This window comes from Acomys russatus, chromosome 21 (genome assembly GCF_903995435.1).
Source record: "Acomys russatus chromosome 21, mAcoRus1.1, whole genome shotgun sequence".
Taxonomy (NCBI): Eukaryota; Metazoa; Chordata; class Mammalia; order Rodentia; family Muridae; genus Acomys; species Acomys russatus.
In genome coordinates, this window is record NC_067157.1 from 27,737,076 (window position 1) to 27,756,230 (window position 19,155).

The window sequence follows — 19,155 nt, forward strand, 5'->3', positions numbered from 1 at the left end:
GCCTACACCCCAGTCCCAGCTCTCCAACCTACCAGCTAAGTAAATGTGGGAAAGCCACTTAGCCAGTCGAGGCCCCAGGCTCCCAACTTGTAAAGTGAGGATCTTAACAGCCCAGATGTCAAACCTCATCAGAAGCCTAGAAGATAGTTTCTACGTGCCTGAAATAAACTAAGGGTAAACTAATGATAGTATTTGCTGTGTGAAAAGGCTTACCACATGCCCACCTCTAGCCAAACAAGTTCTATCTAGTATGATGTGTATCCTCATAACAGCTCTGTGAAGTCCAGATTGACAGCCCATGTCCAGCCAAAATGAGTCTTCTGGTACTATAGTTGTTACAATGAAATTATGATAATGACTATGTTATAATCAATATTCTTACAATGCTATAATAATCAAGGGGCATGGTGTATGTGGAACTTTGAAAATTGAGACTTTGTTTTTTATAAGATAGTATTCTATTTTCATTTATGTATATTATTAGAATGTATTGGTGCCTAGGGTCACCAATTAACAACCAAAAGGCCCTGGTCAAGTAGGGTGATTTCTCCCTTGGGTACCGCTGAGATCTGCTACATAGATGCTTCCAACAAGTCCATGCACTAGTTGGCTTTGATTTAGTAATCCTATTTGGTCAAACAATACCTCTTAGGCCTCGTCATCCATAGATTTTCATCTTTGTGTGTTGCTTTGTTTGGGATGAGGTAGAGAAGACCGTTGGTGGTCTCTACTGAGCACCTCATTTAGCCAAATCAGTGGTTAACTCATTGTCATCCAAAGTTAGACAGTGTTTCCCATATGTTAATCTCATTTGATGAGGCCAAAACCTAGCATCTCCTTGTGCTTCTATCTTATTACACAACCTATTCTAGTCCAGGATATTCCTGTATGTTCTACAAAGCTTGCTTTAAGAAGTCCCTCAAGCACATCACTCTAGTTTCTGAAACATGGAGATTTTTAGAAATAAGTTTTCTTAGAATCTCTTATTCTAGTTCTTATCCTAATTCATCTTTTCTTAGCAAAATAGTTTGCCTTTTCCAAAAACACAGCATGGCACTTAGAAGACAAGGCTGCTGTCCCAGGCTCGAGGAGAAGGCCAACTTGCTCACCAGGAAAGAACTGAATCGTGGAAAAAAAAGATCTTGAAAGTCTCAACTCTTTTATAAATTTGTTTTCAATGTGTATGAGTGTTTGCCTACATGCATACATGTGCACCATGTGAGGCAGACAAAGTTTAAAAGATGGTACAGGTGAAGATGGTTGTGAGCTGTAGTATGGGTGCCGGGAACTGAACACAGTGTCCTGCGCAAGAATAGCAAAGTGTTCCTAACTTCTTTTTTTTTTTTTTTTTTATTTATTTTTTTTTTTATTTTTTTTTTTTAATTAATTTATTCTTGTTACATCTCAATGTTTATCCCATCCCTTGTATCCTCCCATTCCTCCCCCCCCCCATTTTCCCATTATTCCCCTCCCCTATGACTGTTCCTGAGGGGGATTACGTCCCCCTATATATTCTCATAGGGTATCAAGTCTCTTCTTGGCTACTTGCTGTCCTTCCTCTGAGTGCCACCAGGCCTCCCCCTCCAGGGGACATGGTCAAATGTGAGGCACCAGAGTATGTGAGAAAGTCGTATCACACTCTCCACTCAACTGTGGAGAATATTCTGACCATTGGCTAGATCTGGGAAGGGGTTTAAAGTTTACCTCCTGTATTGTCCTTGGCTGGTGCCTTAGTTTGAGCGGGACCCCTGGGCCCAAATCTGCCTATCATATTTTTCTACTTGTAGATTTCTAGGACCCTCTGTATCCTTTTATTTTGCTGTTCTCCCATGCGTCTCTCATTTAGAGTCCCAATAGGATGCCTTCCCCTCTGTCCCAGTTTCCTGGTAAGTGAAGGTAAGTGTCCCTCAGTAGAAGAGTGGATAAAGAAACTGTGGTACATATACACTATGGAATACTACTCAGCTATTAAAAACAAGGAATTCCCGAAATTTGTGGATAAATGGATTGAGCTAGAAATGATCATAATGAGTGAGTTAACCCAGAAGCAGAAAGAATCAAATGGTATATACTCACTTATATCTGCATACTAGCCCAAGGGGCATGTCCCACGAAAGTGTTCCTAACTTCTAATCCATCTCTCCAGCATAGGAAACCCAACGCATAAGTGACCCCATGGGAGAAGTTATAGTGTGGCCTCAGATTATGCACACAAGTAATAAAGGCCTGAACCCCGCATGCCATTTTATTCATTGCATTCATTTGTCGCTGTAGGGTAAGAAAGTTTTAGAACTTTCCAACTTCATGACTTTTGTTTGTTTGTTTGTTTTAAGACAGAGTCTCACTCTGTAGACCAGGCTGGCCTCAAACCCAGAGGAGATCCACCTGCCTCTGCCTCTCAAGTACTGGAACTAAAGGCGTGCACCACCACACCAAGCAGAATCTTATTTCATAAGATACATATTATCCATTTTAATTTCATTTAGTTTTTTCCTTTTTGGAAAAAAAGGGAAAGTGCCTAAAAGCTAACAACTTGGTAATTTATTTTATAAAATATACATATTGAGAGCCCAGTAAATGCAAGATGGGTACCACCACGGCTAAGCAGGAAGGAACAGAGGGAAGGAGCGCTCGCCCGCCATTGCTCGGTGAGCTACACAGCTGATGTTCTTTCGTGTGAAGGAATCCATTGACAGTGAGGACAACTAACTTTGAAGATCCTTAAATAGTGTCCATAAAATAGCTTGAATGACGTCTAGCCTGAGGTAACACCCTGTAGCTCCTTTTGTGAGAATTTGGTGGGGTAGCCTTGCACACTTTAGGGGTGACCACGCACACTGGGTGTCCTCAGATACTGAACCATGCTCTGCTTGTAGGCAGTTCCAGACTCAAGCATGAAATGGCTCTCGGGCCTTGTTTTCTAACATTTCTGAGTTTAGATTTTCAATCTTGGAGGTGGGTGCTGCTACCTTCAAGCCCTGATGGGAGTCGCTGTCCTTCTTTCCCGTCTTTATCTCTTATACCCTCTTTTGCCACTAATTTTTGCCAGCAGCTTAGAGTGAAAAGAAAACATTCCCTGTGCTTCCAGCTAGTTGAAAAATATCCTGGGAAGGCCCTGCCCTGTGAAATGGATATGTCAATCCTGTGGTTAGTATGTGGTCAGCCATCCTAGATTCAACAGTATTTCCTGCATGTTATCTCATTTCACGGTGCCAGAATCAACCAGGCCTTTGTACTGTCTCTCTGGATATTTGGCCCTTTAACACCTGGGAAGAAAGACATCCCTGCATTGTGTGTGTGTGTGTGTGTGTGTGTGTGTGTGTGTGTGTGTGTGTGTGTGTGTATCATCTAGAATGGGGTGGATAAGCACCTGGGTATATCAATACAGAAACCAGTTGATGTGTTCAAATAGAACAAGTGCCTGCAGTGATAATTCCAAGCCTTCTTGAGAAGCACAGCCCATGGGGATTGACATACAACAAGTTGGCTGCATTTTTTTTTTTTTTTTTAATTTAAATCTTGGGTGAAAGTTGAACATAGCCCTTCCAAGTTCAGGTGAAGTGAAGAGTTCTGATAAGGTCTCTTTGGGAATCAGGGAGAAGTGAGCTGAAATGGAAAGAAAAAAAAAAAAAAAAGAAAGAAAGAAAAACAAAAACAAAACCAGAGCACATAAGAGTGATTCCTTTAACAGTACCAGAAGCAGCACTTTAACGGCTGTGTGCAGTCAAAGCGATGGGATAAACCAATTGGCCACCGACATGTATTTAAAGGGAAAACGCACATTCTCCACCCTCTAAGTGGAACCCGTCTCAAGGCTTATCACTAGAAGGACCCAGTTCCCACCCAAGAGCTCACATACAAGGTGTTAGCATGACTCAGTGTCTCAGCACACACAGCAGCAGGCATTGCGTACATCAGGGCAATGAAGTCGGTGCTGCAAAAGTACCTATTTAGTATTCATGCACTAAGATCACCAAGAGCGAGCATCAGATGGGATTTTAGCCCACACTTATTAGTGGGATCACTGACTCATGAAGGAAGAAAATTACACAATTTTTAGCATGAGTCATCATTCGGTGCCCGTTTGATGAATGCGCTTGGAATCTCTGCTCTTCAGCTATCTGAGCTCAAGTTCCACTTACCAAGAAACCACAAGCTGCCTCGAAGTCAATAACTTATCTCCACGTTGGTCAACCAGGCACCCAGAATTGGAAATGACCGCGGCTTTAATCTGACCTGAAGTCTAACGGAGTGGAAACATTTGCCGCGGCAACTGACCTTTTGCTTTGTGACTGGGGCTCCAGGAAGGATGGCTTCCTTTAGAATCCTTTCAAGCCACTCAGGCCCTCAGCAACAAACAGACTACTCCATTAGGCTCCCCACATCCCTGTGTACCTAAGAATTATCACCTGCCGCCCAGAGACAAATCAGTCTGCCCTGTCTTTCCCTGGTGTTGTTACCTGTATTATGAAACATCGCCACCAGGTGGCAGAAGTGTAACGTGTTGAGATTGATGAGCTTCTATTGAGGAGGATTGGTTTTTTTTTTAAATTATTATTACTGCTGTCCTTGTATTTAGCACTGTTCAGAGATTAGTGTTTCCAAAACACAAGAAAATACTTTTCTTGGGCCCTAGAGTAAAGATTATTCCTTACAGCACATTGCTCTTGCCTAAGTGATTGTCCTATATGATAACACAGGCAGAAGTCAAACAACCTGGGCTAAATCCTTCTTCTTGCAACTGAAAAGTGTTTCTGAAATGACTGTCTAGAAAATCTGATAATATGTCCAAGGTGAGGGGGGGACTGCTGCTCAGCTGGGGACCTGTTCCATATCTGTCCAGTTTACCAGCAGGCAAAATCATAATGTTCAAAGACCAAAAAAAAAAGAAAAAAAAAAAAATCTACAACCTAGCACAAAACATCTAATCTTTACAATGCCACCATCCTAAAATGACTTACATTAGAATGTTATTTCATTTTAACACATTATTTGGTGGATGGATAAGGGGCTGCACCGGTACAAAGCGACATTAACTGCTAGTAGATTTATTCAGGCGGCATGTTATTGGCCCCTTATACCTTGGCATCCCTCGATGCTTTCAATACCTGCTTTCAGAGCTAAAGGTTTAGAGAGGTGTTTGAGTGAAATTCTGTTCCCTAGAACTGACAACACAGAATTCTCTCAGAGAATTTTAAGGAAGGCTACATACTACGGTATTTGCTGAGATAGGTCCTGTGTACAGGAAATACCCTGAAAGCCTGATAAATGATTCTTGTTCTATTAATTGCCCTTCAAGGGCCAGCACATTAAGCCACTGAAGGCTTTCCATTTGGGCTTTCTTTGTTGGCCATGTAACAGGGAAGGTATTGCTGAGGGTTATGAATAGAACTATCCTGCCCTAGCCGCTGGGCTTTTGCATAGATGTGTGAGTTTCAGCCAGTCTTCTTTTTGTAACTGAGCATCTCCTAGGAGGCAAGAAAGCACCTGCCCCCATAAAGACCCATTTCATAGCTTTCGGAAATGCTTTTAAGCTCTTTTACCTGCTGTGGCATAACTCCGTTTTTGACCTAGCTCAAGAGAAAGGAGAATACGGTTTTTTCCTCACATAAAGATGTCCTGGGTGCTGATGAGTCACGTCCGAGGTCCTCTGTTGAAGAACACTCCTCATCCAAAGCTTGCCCCGGGCTGTTTAGGAGGACCTGCTTAGTCAGCACTGGCTGGGGCTGCCACCCTTCCTCAGCTACCAAACTCAGATCTGAAAAGCAGATGTGTTGGAGCAGGAGTGCACGCTACTGTTATGAATTCTCACACACCCTGTGTTTTAAACAACTTCATCAGCCACCCATACACCAAGCTAGCCTGCAAAAACACAAAGCAAGGAGAAGGCGTGTAGCTTTGTCATTTGAGGAGCCTTATTTCCTGAGCTGTGCGTTTTTTAGTCCAGGTCGCCAGGATTGGTTACGTGACTGGTGAGGCCGTGTGCAAAAGGAAAATGCAGGGCCCCTTCATCAAAAATGATTACAAACTTCCAGGTGGTGACAACAGAGCATTAAAGCTGGTGACTGCACATCTATGTGCCTAGCTGTCCCTCTCAAGCACCCTAGGAAGCTGATCTTTGAATAACAGCAGTGAAAATGGTGTATGGTGAGTTGCATTTAGGGAAAAAAAAAAAAAAAAACCCACATGTGCTGGTTGCCTAGCAACCAGCTAAGGCCCTGAATGGGCTGACTTGCAGGTTTAGTTAGATACACCATCTTGAAATTCTGAATTTACAGCAATCTTCTAGTGGACTGATAATTTCTGAGGGAAAAACACTATGGTGGGAAATGGAAATCGAGAGGGGAAGGAGGAACACATTTTTCTACTCTCATAATCCAAGTGGCTAGCCCATAATTCTCCCTATTCCATCTCCTAAGGAAAAAATTTCCCCATCAGTGAAGTAGATGTGGAAAAGAAATTGCAACTTCCCAGAAATATAAACAATGTTTTTTCTTAGAGAGTAAGGAAAATACGAGAGTATCCATACCCATTTTTAACACATCCCTTTAGCAATTCCAGGATGCGGCTAAGGAAAACTAGTTTGAATTCACCAGGCACTTCCTAAGCGCCTATTATTCCGCAGATTACAGAGACGACTAAGGGACGGGCTCTAGTCTTAGGGAATTCTGCATTGTCCAAGGTCAGGATGAGAACAGGTATAAAACACAGCAGCTTCGCCCGTCTACAGATTGTCATGATCTCATCTCCTGCCCTTGGCATTTCTCAGGGCCCTTGTGTTGCGGAATCGGAACCAGCTCTTCTGGAAGGGGCCACACAGTTCGGGCTTTCCAAAAACAGCCACGTCGCTATTGCCTTTGATGACACCAAAGTTAAAAACCGGTACGTAATAAATAGTCTACAACAAGACGTAAGAACTGATCGTCAACGCACTGAAGATTCGCATTTAATCAAGTCTAATAAACCCACATGTAAAATTCCCAGTGTTAGAGGTTTGTTCATTGTTTTTAATCCAGGGTAAAGTGGAAAACAGAATTCTGTTTGCCTTGGACTCAAGTGTAGGAGGTTCCTAACCCTAGAAAGACGCCCGGTTACAGATTTTTTGTCCTTCGTCAAAGCTCAGCCCTCGTGTGGTAGCGCTTTGTCTTAGCCCAACGACATGCTCAGCTTTCTGTTTCTCTTCCCACAATTGTGTTCCACAGCCTCACCATCGAGCTGGAAGTGCGAACCGAGGCTGAGTCGGGTCTGCTCTTTTACATGGCCCGTATCAACCATGCTGATTTCGCTACTGTTCAGCTGAGAAACGGATTCCCCTACTTCAGTTACGACCTGGGAAGTGGTGACACAAGCACCATGATCCCCACCAGGATCAACGATGGCCGCTGGCATAAGGTAACAGTGCCCGGGATGTGAGTGCTGGAGACAGCCATGGACCTTCCCCTGCCGGAACTGTTTTGCCAATGGGGACCCTAACTGTAGAGTTAGAGAAATACAGTGCGCCAGAGGCTGAACAAATAAATGTTCGGTAGTATGTACAAAGGCCTTGAGGACATGTCTACACCTGAGTAAGTTTCTGTTTCACTGCTTATGGGGTCATTGTGATACCACTACAGAGTCCTGCCATCGTTAGATAACTGCAGCTCCCAAGCCACTGTGCAAACAGTTCCATTGGTTTAAGAGAGAATGAGAGAGCTGAGTATGGTGGCAGTGTTTAGGGAGGCAGGGACAGGCAGATCTCTGTGAGTTAGGGTTAGGGTTAGTCAGCCTGGTCTACAAAGGGTGTCCAGGACAGCCAAGGCTACACAGAGAAACCCTGTCTCTAAAATCAGAGAGGAAGAGAGAGAGAGAGAGAGAGAGAGAGAGAGAGAGAGAGAGAGAGAGAGAGAGAGAGAAGTACATTCATCATGATGCTTTTGTATTTAGCTTAAAGAAATAGTGTTCAAGACTGTGAATTCCTCTCTACTAAGAAATCATACATGGCCAAAGTGAAATGTTGGAAGCATTAAGATGGGTCCTAAGACTCACCCCTCACCCTAGCAGATACTGGTCTGAAAATCAGGAGACTGGAAATCTCTGCAATACCAAGTTTAAGGGGCCCCAAGGTACCATTTCCACCAACAGTCATTTGCAACAACTTTAAATGTTGGCCCTACACCCAGAAACTGATGCTATTGTGGGAGCAGAAGGCTCATTTGCCAACTTACTCCTCTTTGGCATGACTGCAAGTAGATAATATGTGGCCTGATTAAAATAAAACTTCAAAATTTGTCTCTGCACCTGCGATAGCCTATTAACTAAAGTTTCCCTAGGTAGACCAATAAAATGTTTAATTTTCAGAGTGCAAAATTATTAGATGTTGGGTTTGATGTATTAACCTGATTTGGCTTGTTATGTCAGTGAGAAAGCCAAAGAATGAAAGAAAATAGAATTACAATACAAACGGCAAGTCCATCCATTTTCTACCCTGGAAATAAGATGTGAGAACTTAGCTGCTTGGGACCTTTGAAGCAGCAAGTGTGGCTCCTGGCCAGGGAGATTTTGTTAAGGTCCTTCTGTTCTCTGGCTAATGGAAACATAAATACAACACTTGAGAAGGAAAAAAAAAAAAAAAAGGACATATATATAGACCACCAAGTTGAGACTAGAAATGGCTCAGAGTTGTCAGTCTGCAAAATTCCTTATGGCATACCTATAGAGCAAATATGCACTAAACTGTTTCTGGAATTTTGTATAAAACTAACCCAGAAAAAAATTATCTTCAAAGACAGATTTCCATGTGCTCTGTAAAACTATTTACTTCCCCTTGTATTGGCACACAGGTGATATCATTTTCCCTTGCAAATACCAGGAAAACTTGTTATGTCTTGTGGTTTTGTTCAAGAGTCACATTAACACATTAACAATGGCTTCTGCCCTTTGTAGATTAAGATCGTGAGAGTGAAGCAAGAAGGAATTCTTTACGTAGATGATGCCTCCAACAAAACCACGAGTCCCAAGAAAGCTGACATCCTGGATGTTGTGGGAATGCTGTATGTCGGTGGGCTGCCAATCAACTATACTACACGCAGAATTGGTCCAGTGAGTGAAACATTTCCTGTCGTCTGTGTGGTAGAGTAAGGAACTTGGGCATATATATTTTTTAGATTCTGAGGGCTCGTGTTTCATTATTACTTACTTGTGTGTAGGGAATCTTCTCTTTAGAGAACTGTAGGAGGTCTTCTAGGTAGCCTTGACTGTGGGTGATCAGAGAACAGAATGTGGGAGCGCTCCATGGCATCTGATGTCCTCAGTTCGAGTATCTCCTTAACTAGATACTCACACTAGCTGTACAACCCTAAGCCAATAATTTTCTGTCTCTTTAAATGAACTCTTTCATTTCAAAACATGGCAACAATAATACCAATGAAATGAAGATTCTATAATGATTAAATGAGATAATACATGTAGAGTTTTTGGAAAAGGATTAGACATATGAAAAGCACTGGACAACAAGGAGGGTGAAAGTGATGACATTCAGATTGTCATTTTAGAACTCTTTTTCCTTTTTTTTTTATTATTTTATTTTATTTTTTATTTTTTGGTTTTTTGAAACAGGGTTTCTGTGTAGCCCTGGCTGTCTTCAAATTCACCGAGATTCACCTGCTTCTGCCTCCCAAGTCCTGGGATTAAAGGCGTGTGCCACCACTGCCTGGCTTCCTTTTAGAGCTATTAAGAGATGTGGGACTGAAAGAATAGGTACCAAATTTTGACTTTAGAACTTACAGTCTTAACAACTGCAGAGATTAATATTTACCAGTTAAGTTTTGTGAACTTGGCTTACGTCCTGGGTTACTTTGGAAAGTACTATTCTGAAAAGCACATGGGACTGTACTGTTTAATGACTGTATTGCAGACAAGTGTAATTGCATTCTCCGCTTGATTAGCAACTGCCCCTGGAGCTGCTTATACATCATGGCCCATCACTGTTACAGTTACAGTGTTCAGCCTCTCGCTCTCTCTCTCCCTCTCTCTCTCTCTCCGTGTGTGTGTGTGTGTGTGTGTGTGTAATATAAATTACCCTTTAATAACTATGCAAAATGCTAACTACCTATCAAGAACCAGAGTCTGGAGTGATAGAAACAAAGATGCTCAATTTGAATTACTAAACCCAATGCATGGCAGAGGATCAGGGCATAGACTTAAGATAGCTCCAAGTCCATCATCCCTAAACTTTCAAGTTTTGTTTATATATTTTCTTAGAGGAGGGACCATCACTTTCATTAGGTCTCTGTTCAAAAGGAAGTAGAACTGGTCCAAACTTGTCGTTGTCGTTAGAAATTGACACATAAATCCCAACAGAATGCATCGATAGTAAGTTTAACAAATTATCCATAAAACTATTAAATCAGGGATATAATAGAGAAACCAAAAGTTGCCATGCTCACATGCACCTCACAGCTCTGGCAAGTCAATGGGCACAAGCTGAGATCAGGTCCTTAGAATACCAGGTCATCGTGGTCCTGGCTAGGTGCATCATGCATGGACAAGCTTGACATTGGATTTTTGTCCCCTGTGTCGTGAAGTCTGGAGTGCAGAGGTCCAGAACCACGCAGCTTGGAGGAATGTTCTAGGAGAACTGGATCATGACTTTGTGTAGTGTACCCCACAGATGGCTGGACTACACATAGAGAGTATACTCCACAGATGTTATACAACACATAGAGAGTGTACCCCACAGACAGTTACACTGCACATAGAGTGTACCCCATAGGTGGTTACACTACACATAGACAGTATACCCCACAGATGGCTGGACTACACATAGAGACTGTACCCCACATGTGGTTACACTAACATAGAGAGTGTACCCCACATGTGATTACACTAGCATAGAGTGTACCCCACATGTGATTACACTAACATAGAGTGTACCCCACATGTGATTACACTAGCATAGAGTGTACCCCACATGTGATTACACTAACATAGAGTGTACCCCACATGTGATTACACTAACATAGAGTGTACCCCACATGTGATTACACTAACATAGAGTGTACCCCACATGTGATTACACTAGCATAGAGTGTACCCCACATGTGATTACACTAACATAGAGTGTACCCCACATGTGATTACACTAGCATAGAGTGTACCCCACATGTGATTACACTAACATAGAGTGTACCCCACATGTGATTACACTAACATAGAGTGTACCCCACATGTGATTACACTAACATAGAGTGTACCCCACATGTGATTACACTAGCATAGAGTGTACCCCACATGTGATTACACTAACATAGAGTGTACCCCACATGTGATTACACTAACATAGAGTGTACCCCACATGTGGTTACACTAACATAGAGAGTGTACCCCACATGTGATTACACTAGCATAGAGTGTACCCCACATGTGGTTACACTAGCATAGAGTGTACCCCACAAGTAGTTATACTACTCACAGGAGAAAAACATTGCTAAATTTGGCGTCTATTCCTTCTGATTTGACTGTTCAGGTGACCTATAGCCTGGAGGGCTGTGTGAGGAATCTTCACATGGAACAGGCCCCTGTTAGTCTGGACCAGCCAACTTCCAGCTTCCAGGTTGGAACATGCTTTGCCAATGCTCAGAAGGGGACTTATTTCGATGGAACTGGCTTTGCTGAAGCAGGTGAGGGACTTCTACTTCCTTCATGCTGAATAATGCCCACTTCTTGTTGTGAAAAACAAAAACAAAAACAAAACAAAACAAAAACTGAAGTCCCTGGGGTCCTGAACTATTCTTCATTTAAACTAAACGCTAATTGTTATAACTAACAAAAACATACCTCTAAAGCATTCACATATGGTTGGTGGTTGGTGGTGGGTGGGGGCAGGGCTGTCGTTTGGTGATAAAGCTCATGCCTAGGACAGGTGAGCCCATGGATTCTATTTGTAAGAGCCAAAGCAAACCAACAACTGCAACATAAATCCCCATGTGTGATTCAGATTAAAAAAAAAAAAAACAAAAAATTAAGCAAAGGGAAGAAAAGCTATTTGGAGATTCTGTTCTGGAGCAAAATGAATGTAACTATGTGAGAAGGGCTCATGTGCAATGTCCTCTTTTCAGTGTTTTCTGCCTAACTTTCTGGAGGTGAAATACCATCTTTCATTCTACTTTTAAAACACCTTTCAAGGTACCCTTTCAACACATGAGCGTGCGCATGCGTACATCCACCCACACGCACACACAAAGGCACACAGTACTACCCGTTTGTGGTTGACAGTGTCTACAGATGTCATTTTGCATGGCTTTAAGTATTAATTTCCAATCTAGGCTTGCATTACTGAAATTGAACATCACATTGAGAAAGAAAATAAGAATTAATCTATATTTACATAAAACCCTTTAAGTTAGCTGCTTTAAGAGAATACTCAGGACCATGGGCTTTTGAGTCACATATATTTGTTCATTAGGAAAAGAATAAGGAACACACAGTGTGTGAGTGGTAATTATAGGAAATGGGAAAATGAGGTGTAATTTCTGCCTTTAGATGCCTTTAGACGTATATTATCAATAATAAAATTCAACTTTCAGAGAAATCACAAAAAGGAAAACTTAATTTTTAAATACTAGAAAAGACTAAGTATCCTGCAGATTTAGAAGAAAGATCAATTTTGTTTGGAAGTCAGAAATAGTTTTATGGAGAAAAAGATACTTGAGCAAAGATTTATTATATGAGCTGAACACTCCATGTAAAGTTGTGGGTATGCATGTTAGACCCCTCCAACCTGGGCACACATGGAAACCCACCTCTGTAGAGGCAGAATTCTGAAAAACAGGGCACGTGTCACATACAGAAACACTAGAGGGTAGGATGGAATCCAAAAGTCATGTGCTGTGAAAGTCAAAAAGTTTCCCTAGATTTCTGCAAATTCACAAGTGTCTATCTACCATGCCATTCTCTTAGCCAGGTTTGATGCTAAACTTCAACTTCAGTGCCTAATGGATTCATTTGTCATGCTGCCTACTGTTGGTACTGGAGCAAATGGGACCAAAAACACGAAAAGAAAAAAACTCACACCTCCAATTCCCCACTTATCTTCCCATCCCTTCCACTCAGAGCGGAGTACAACTTGCACAAGGCATGGGTGGTCAGAGCTGCAGGTTACTGCGGAGGAACCCATGCTTGGTTGCTATAAGAGGCCCAATAGCTCGATTCTTCAACGCAGTCCAGCCACACAGTCACTGGACATTGTACCAGCCTCCCCACTACATCTTCAGTTGAACCATCTTAGGTCACTCCTTTCTCCTCTTTACTATACTCTCTTGCTGTTTTATTTTGCAGAAAAGTTCAGCCCCTTCTGCCATTCACTTTACAATTGTGTTTTAAATCCATCCAATCTTTTCCATGCAAATTCATCAAGACCCATGGGAGAACAAAAAGTCTTGCACACTATAAGTACCACCCTTCACTGGGGACAGCTGTGGTCACATGTGGCATGTACAGCTGGCACAGTAAATAGAAAGCATGGAGAGAATTTTCTGGACTGCTTCCCTGGTACCCTGTGGAGTTCAGGGAGTCTTAACCATTCTTAGGAAACCATTTTATTCATTAGTGAAATATCTTAAATTCTTATTTAACAACTAAATAAATCTATGAGCCAAATATTAAAAAGTCTTGAGAAAAGAATTAGCTGGATTAAATAGAAAAGATTATGTCCTTGAATCTTTCCATAAAAAAATTATAGCTGCAATGTTCCTCTTCATTTAATAAAATATTTAATACTGTTTGAACTCTCTCCAGTCACTGTAGTGCCATTTATAGTGTCTCAATGAAATTTTACTGAGTAATCATTGAAATGTTTTACTTAACTGACACACCTCAGAAATGCTCATACCTGGCTTTGAGAGGCCTTGGTTCTGTCCTACTGTGTGCTCATTTGTTAGGCTATCCAATGATTTAGGCTACACTGTGTGCCAGATTCCTAGGCAGTTCCAAGAGTAAAACTATGAGCGGAATAGATATAGCACCAGCCTCTCACATCAGCAACCAAGAACATAAGCAAGAGCTATCAAGTACACCGCTGGTGAAGCCACGGGTTAGAATTAGTTCAAACTGAAACTTTAACCATTTTCTCCCCCCAGTTGGTGGGTTCAAAGTGGGATTGGACCTTCTGGTAGAATTTGACTTCCGAACCACAAGACCCACTGGAGTTCTCCTGGGAATCAGCAGTCAGAAAATGGACGGAATGGGCATTGAAATGATTGAGGAAAAGGTGAGTGTCTGCAGCCCAAACACAGCATCCCCTCTCCCGACACTGGTGTACCCACTCAGAACTCTGGTTTGATATCTTGTTCATCTCTTCACTGCAAGAAAGCTAGATTCCATCTTCTCATTCTTCTGGGTCATTATAATCTGTGCGTATTTTTATCAACAACCATACCGTGCACCAGCCTATACTTTAAATGTGTCAATCCTGCTGGACCACAATTGTGTTGACCTATTATGGACCAAGTGTTTTGGATGCCCAGCATTTAGTGTGGTGCCCCAAGGACATCTGCATCTATGCACCTAGTCTACAAAACCACTGGGGTTGCGAGGGGCGGTGGGGGGCACGGGAAGGGAAGAGGGTCAGGTAATCTGAAATCAGCGTACCTCTTACAACAGGTAAGCCTCGCCCCTCAGTCACTGAGACCAGCAACATGCCAGTTCCCCATTTTCACTTACAAGCACTCATACTTTTCCCAAAGAGCAAACATATACAAGTATATAACCTATTGATTAGGTTATTACCTAATCATAAATGCATCTTTGTCCATGACTGCCTGTGGACAGCAGCCTATAGGAAGGTGTGCTCGTGATATGTTTTGCAACGTGGAAAGCAGGTAAAAAGAGGAGAGTTAGTGAGAAAGTTCACACATTTTCTAACTGGCTCATATATAAGGATTGTACTTCCACTGGGCTTGTATTTCCCGCCTTGGGGTGCTGGTGCTGCCCAAGAAACATGACAGGGTGATCAAAACATACCTTCCTTGCCGCCCTCTCTCTTTATTTTTCAAACCATCCCTTAAACAACATAGAAAAAAAAAAAATACCCAGGAACAGATAGGCAAAACTTCCTAGTTTTGTCAAATTTTCAAAGCCTACATTCATTTCATCTTTTTCAAAATTCTAAGTCTCTTCACAGATGCAAAATGTCCTTTTTTTTTTTTACAAATTCTACTCAGTGTCCTACACTCTAGTATTTACATTACTATATTTTTTTGCAAACTTTTCGCCTTGCCTTATTAATCTTTTTTTAAACAAAAGATTTCTTTCATCCACCTTGTCAAGTGCATTGCCAAGCTGACTAATGTTTTTAATATTTCAGTATGTTCCTTTTCTTCATCCGCTTCAAAAGAATTCTGATGTCTCAAATTTCAGGGACCTTGCCATGTTACTAAAACCAGATTTTTCTCATTTAAACAAGACCTTCTAATCAAGTTCTTTCTTGTTGGAAATTTAACTAGCCTTCTGGCTCAGGTCTTTGGCACCTGTGACATGAAATTTGCCCAAAAAAGTAATTTATGTAACTCTCAATCCTGTGTATAAAATGAAAACCATGAAGGAGAAAAAAAACACAATTAAAACATCAAAAGCTTAAATTTATATACAATACTTTAAAATATATTTGTTAGCCAACTATTGAGTTACTTGAAGCAGCATCACCTAAGAAAATTTTGTGAGGGTCACCAAGGACGCTCATAGTCTAAAAAGATGTGTAAGTTGAAAAAAATTTTGTGTAGATTGGGTTCTTTTTGTTGAGGGACTTCCGTGCTTTCCTAAGGGGAGAAACACCACCACAAACTTCGGTTAATAACACGGGTGATACCCAAGAGCAAAGAATATGGTTTGTCACCGGGACCCAAGCTTTAACTTTGCGTTTTGACTTTTCTCTAGGTTTTGTGTTTGTATGCATGCATGTGCAGATGTGTGTGTGTGTGCGTGTGTGTACATATCTGTGCACATGTGCATACACATAGTGATGGCCAGAAACCAGTGTGTAGTACTGTTCCTGAGGACCCATCTTTCTGTTTGAGATACTAACTGTTGGCTGCTTTGGAGCACGCCTCGCCATGTAAGCTGGCTGGCCAAGGCACCCCATTCTGCTCCCCTTACACTGAGATTATGAACCCGTGGTTGCCACATCCAGATTTCTCACAGGGGTTCTGCAGGGGGTCAAGTTAAGGGCTATACTGCAACTTTGCCATTTATTTCCATCCCCCCACGCTGACTTTTCCCACCGAGAAAAGATAATCTAAAGTGCACCTTCTCTGCCTCCCTCTCCTTCCCTTACTCCTCAGACCTCCCTGTAAACAACACAGGGGCAAACACCCAAGAACTCAGAGGCAAGGGTGAGTGCATGAACGGATGACCAGAGCCGAATGCTTAAATAAACGAAATAGTTAAAGCGCATGCCGCTCCCTTTGCTAGCTGAGCCATTTCTCCAGACCCAACTTCTGTCCAGATTTTTAAGTTAAATTGGCCCCAGTTGTATTCACATCAGACTCTGGTTTTCACTGTGTGGGCCGCGGAGCTCCCCCTCTGCTAAAGCCACCCATGACTGCTTATTTTCCTACTTTCCAGCTTCTGTTCCATGTGGATAATGGTGCTGGCCGATTCACCGCGGTCTACGATGCTGGGATCCCAGGCCATCTGTGCAATGGACAGTGGCATAAAGTGACTGCCAAGAAGATCAAGAACCGCCTGGAGCTTGTGGTAGATGGGAACCAGGTAGATGCCCAGAGCCCAAACTCGGCCTCCACGTCAGCCGATACAAACGACCCTGTTTTTGTTGGCGGTTTCCCAGGTGAGAGCTGGCTGATGCAGCAAACTGGTCTTTTGCCCCTTACGTTTGTGGTTTTAAGCATTTATGTTTGTATAATTATGTTCAAGGATGTGTAGTCAAGGGTACCTGCTTCCAAGCTTTAGAGTCTCCGCCCATAAATAACACTTGGCCTCAAATTTCCAGTCTGTAAAATGAGAGGTCTATTTATTTAAACCACATGGGACTGAAATTTTCATAATCACCCCCAAAGTTTTATTCAAGGGGAGGCTTAAAGCTAAAGGAAATGAATTTGCCTTATAAAAGATATAAAGCATTTAACAGCGATTGAGGCCAAAATTGTGAGGGTCCACCCTCCCCCCACCCCCCACCCCCCACCCCCGGTTTTAAAATTAATGTATCAGAGGAATCATAAAATGTTGTTGAACTTATTTCCTCCAGTTCTGGAACTCTCCAGATTAGATGTAGCTCATTTCCAACATAGGCTATTAAAGAGTTTTTCTTTATATTACAAAGAAGCCCAAGCAATAAATCAGTATCAAAAAGTTCCTCAGCGCATTCGCTACAGTATGCGAACTGCAGAGTTACCTGAGGAGCCCATGAACACAGTGGCTACCGGAGCCACGTCTCCAATTCCCTTTGGTGGTTCCTGGAAGGACATGGACCCCTGGAGTGAGCTTTCATCATTTTGGAAGAAGGAGAATATATGCCCTTCTCCCTTGGGAGCAAGAATATGGTGCTGTGTGCAGCGTAGGTCGACAGAGCAAAAGCGAGTAGAAGGGACTCACAGTGCCTCCTTCCAGACTTACCTTTGCTTCTCCTTTTTAAATTTTATGTGCCTGGATGTTTTCCCCACATGTGTGTGTGTATGTGTGTGTGGACCCTGTGCATGCCTGGTGCGTGTGACAGCCAGAAGAAGGCATTAGATCCCCTGAATTGGAATTACAGATAGTTGGAGGCCACCGTGTGAGTGCTGCAAATTGAACCCCAATCCTCTGGAAGAGCAGCCGGAGCTCTTAATCACTGCGCCCTCACTCCGGGCCCTGCTTTTGGTTTTCCAAAAGATAGACTCCTTGGCATTCTTCTTTTAAACTTTAATGAATTTGACCCTGAGCTACATAAATAAATACTCCTTCAGTCATGAACAGACACATAATATTTTGAGGGAGACAGTGTACCTCTCTACCAACAGCCTATGAAATGAGTTCCTCCCGAAGACGTAGTAGGCTTAGGCCCCTGTTTCCTGCTCTGGTTGATGGCATGAGCCCGGAAGAGCATGACCTGAAACTGAGGCTCACTAAAGTCTTGTGCTAAAGCTAAGTTCATTGAGATCATCAGGCAGTGTATACTCTGGGGGTTAGAGGAGGCACAGGACAGGCCACGCGTGCTAAAACTGTGAGTTTCCAGAGAGGCATATAAAGGGTAATTTAAACCTTCAATTGAGTGACAGCAGCAAGCAATAATGAGGAAGGTAGGCTTCCTTCTGTGGGCTACACCTGGGAGGAGCACAAAAAAATGCCTTCCCAGAACAATTCTGTTTTGAAGAAACCGAGCTCAGAAGACTCTGGTCTTGTTTTCTCAGAGCGTTCTACAGCACCGAGAATTTTCCTCACAGGGCTCTATTCCTGGAGTATGCCTCAACAGGCATCCTTAGTTAAAAGGAAAAAAGAAAGCCATAGGCTTCCAAGCTATAGAACGTTTAGGGGTTCTATTTTTGTAGTGATAGAAGATGATAAATTCACCTTTAAAATTTCATGTCCTAATTCAAGATTAGTAGGATTTTATAAATTTCTTCACCTCATTAAATACAATTAAGATATATTAGGGAGGTGGTTGCTTGCTTATTTTCTTATTTATTACAGTTTTTTGAAGCAGGTTCTCATTGTGTAGCCCAGGCTAGACTAGACCCTGTGGTCTCCTTTTCTACCTGTAGTGCTGGTGTTATGGGCATGTACCATGGCACTTTTGGTAACTTTACATGTTTTCTTACCAAAGCAAATTATTTGATAGCTTAATATGTATAATTTCAGAAGTTTCCATACTTACGATGTAACTGTTAAGAAGTTGATAATAATCTACAAATCTGTTAGCAAGCCTCCAAACAAAATCATACAGTTTACATTACTGAGTACTTCTATTAAACCTCAAGCTATGACTTGACTTGCAAACCTGATCATAAACATTTTGATGTTTTGGCATTTCAAAAGTGAAGCTGAGGGAGTTGGTGGGTTGAAGGAGAGAGAAACCTGTTTTTGTTATGCTCCCAAGTGAGGGATGGGAACAGTCTTGTGAGAGAACAGGTGATGTTAATCCACTAGAAGGCTAACCACCTCATGCAGGAGCTTGATTGTTGCCAGCTG

General features: G+C 42.2%; 1 protein-coding gene across 1 annotated transcript in view; it reads left to right on the forward strand.

Moving 5' to 3' along the window:
- The window catches only part of Lama2 (laminin subunit alpha 2), a 570,793-nt gene that overhangs the window by 550,745 nt on the left and 893 nt on the right, over window positions 1–19,155 (forward strand). The window contains 6 exon segments of the mRNA XM_051164111.1: window positions 6,770–6,882; window positions 7,203–7,392; window positions 8,923–9,078; window positions 11,504–11,657; window positions 14,115–14,245; window positions 16,597–16,819. Coding sequence (XP_051020068.1) covers window positions 6,770–6,882; window positions 7,203–7,392; window positions 8,923–9,078; window positions 11,504–11,657; window positions 14,115–14,245; window positions 16,597–16,819 — 967 coding nt within the window.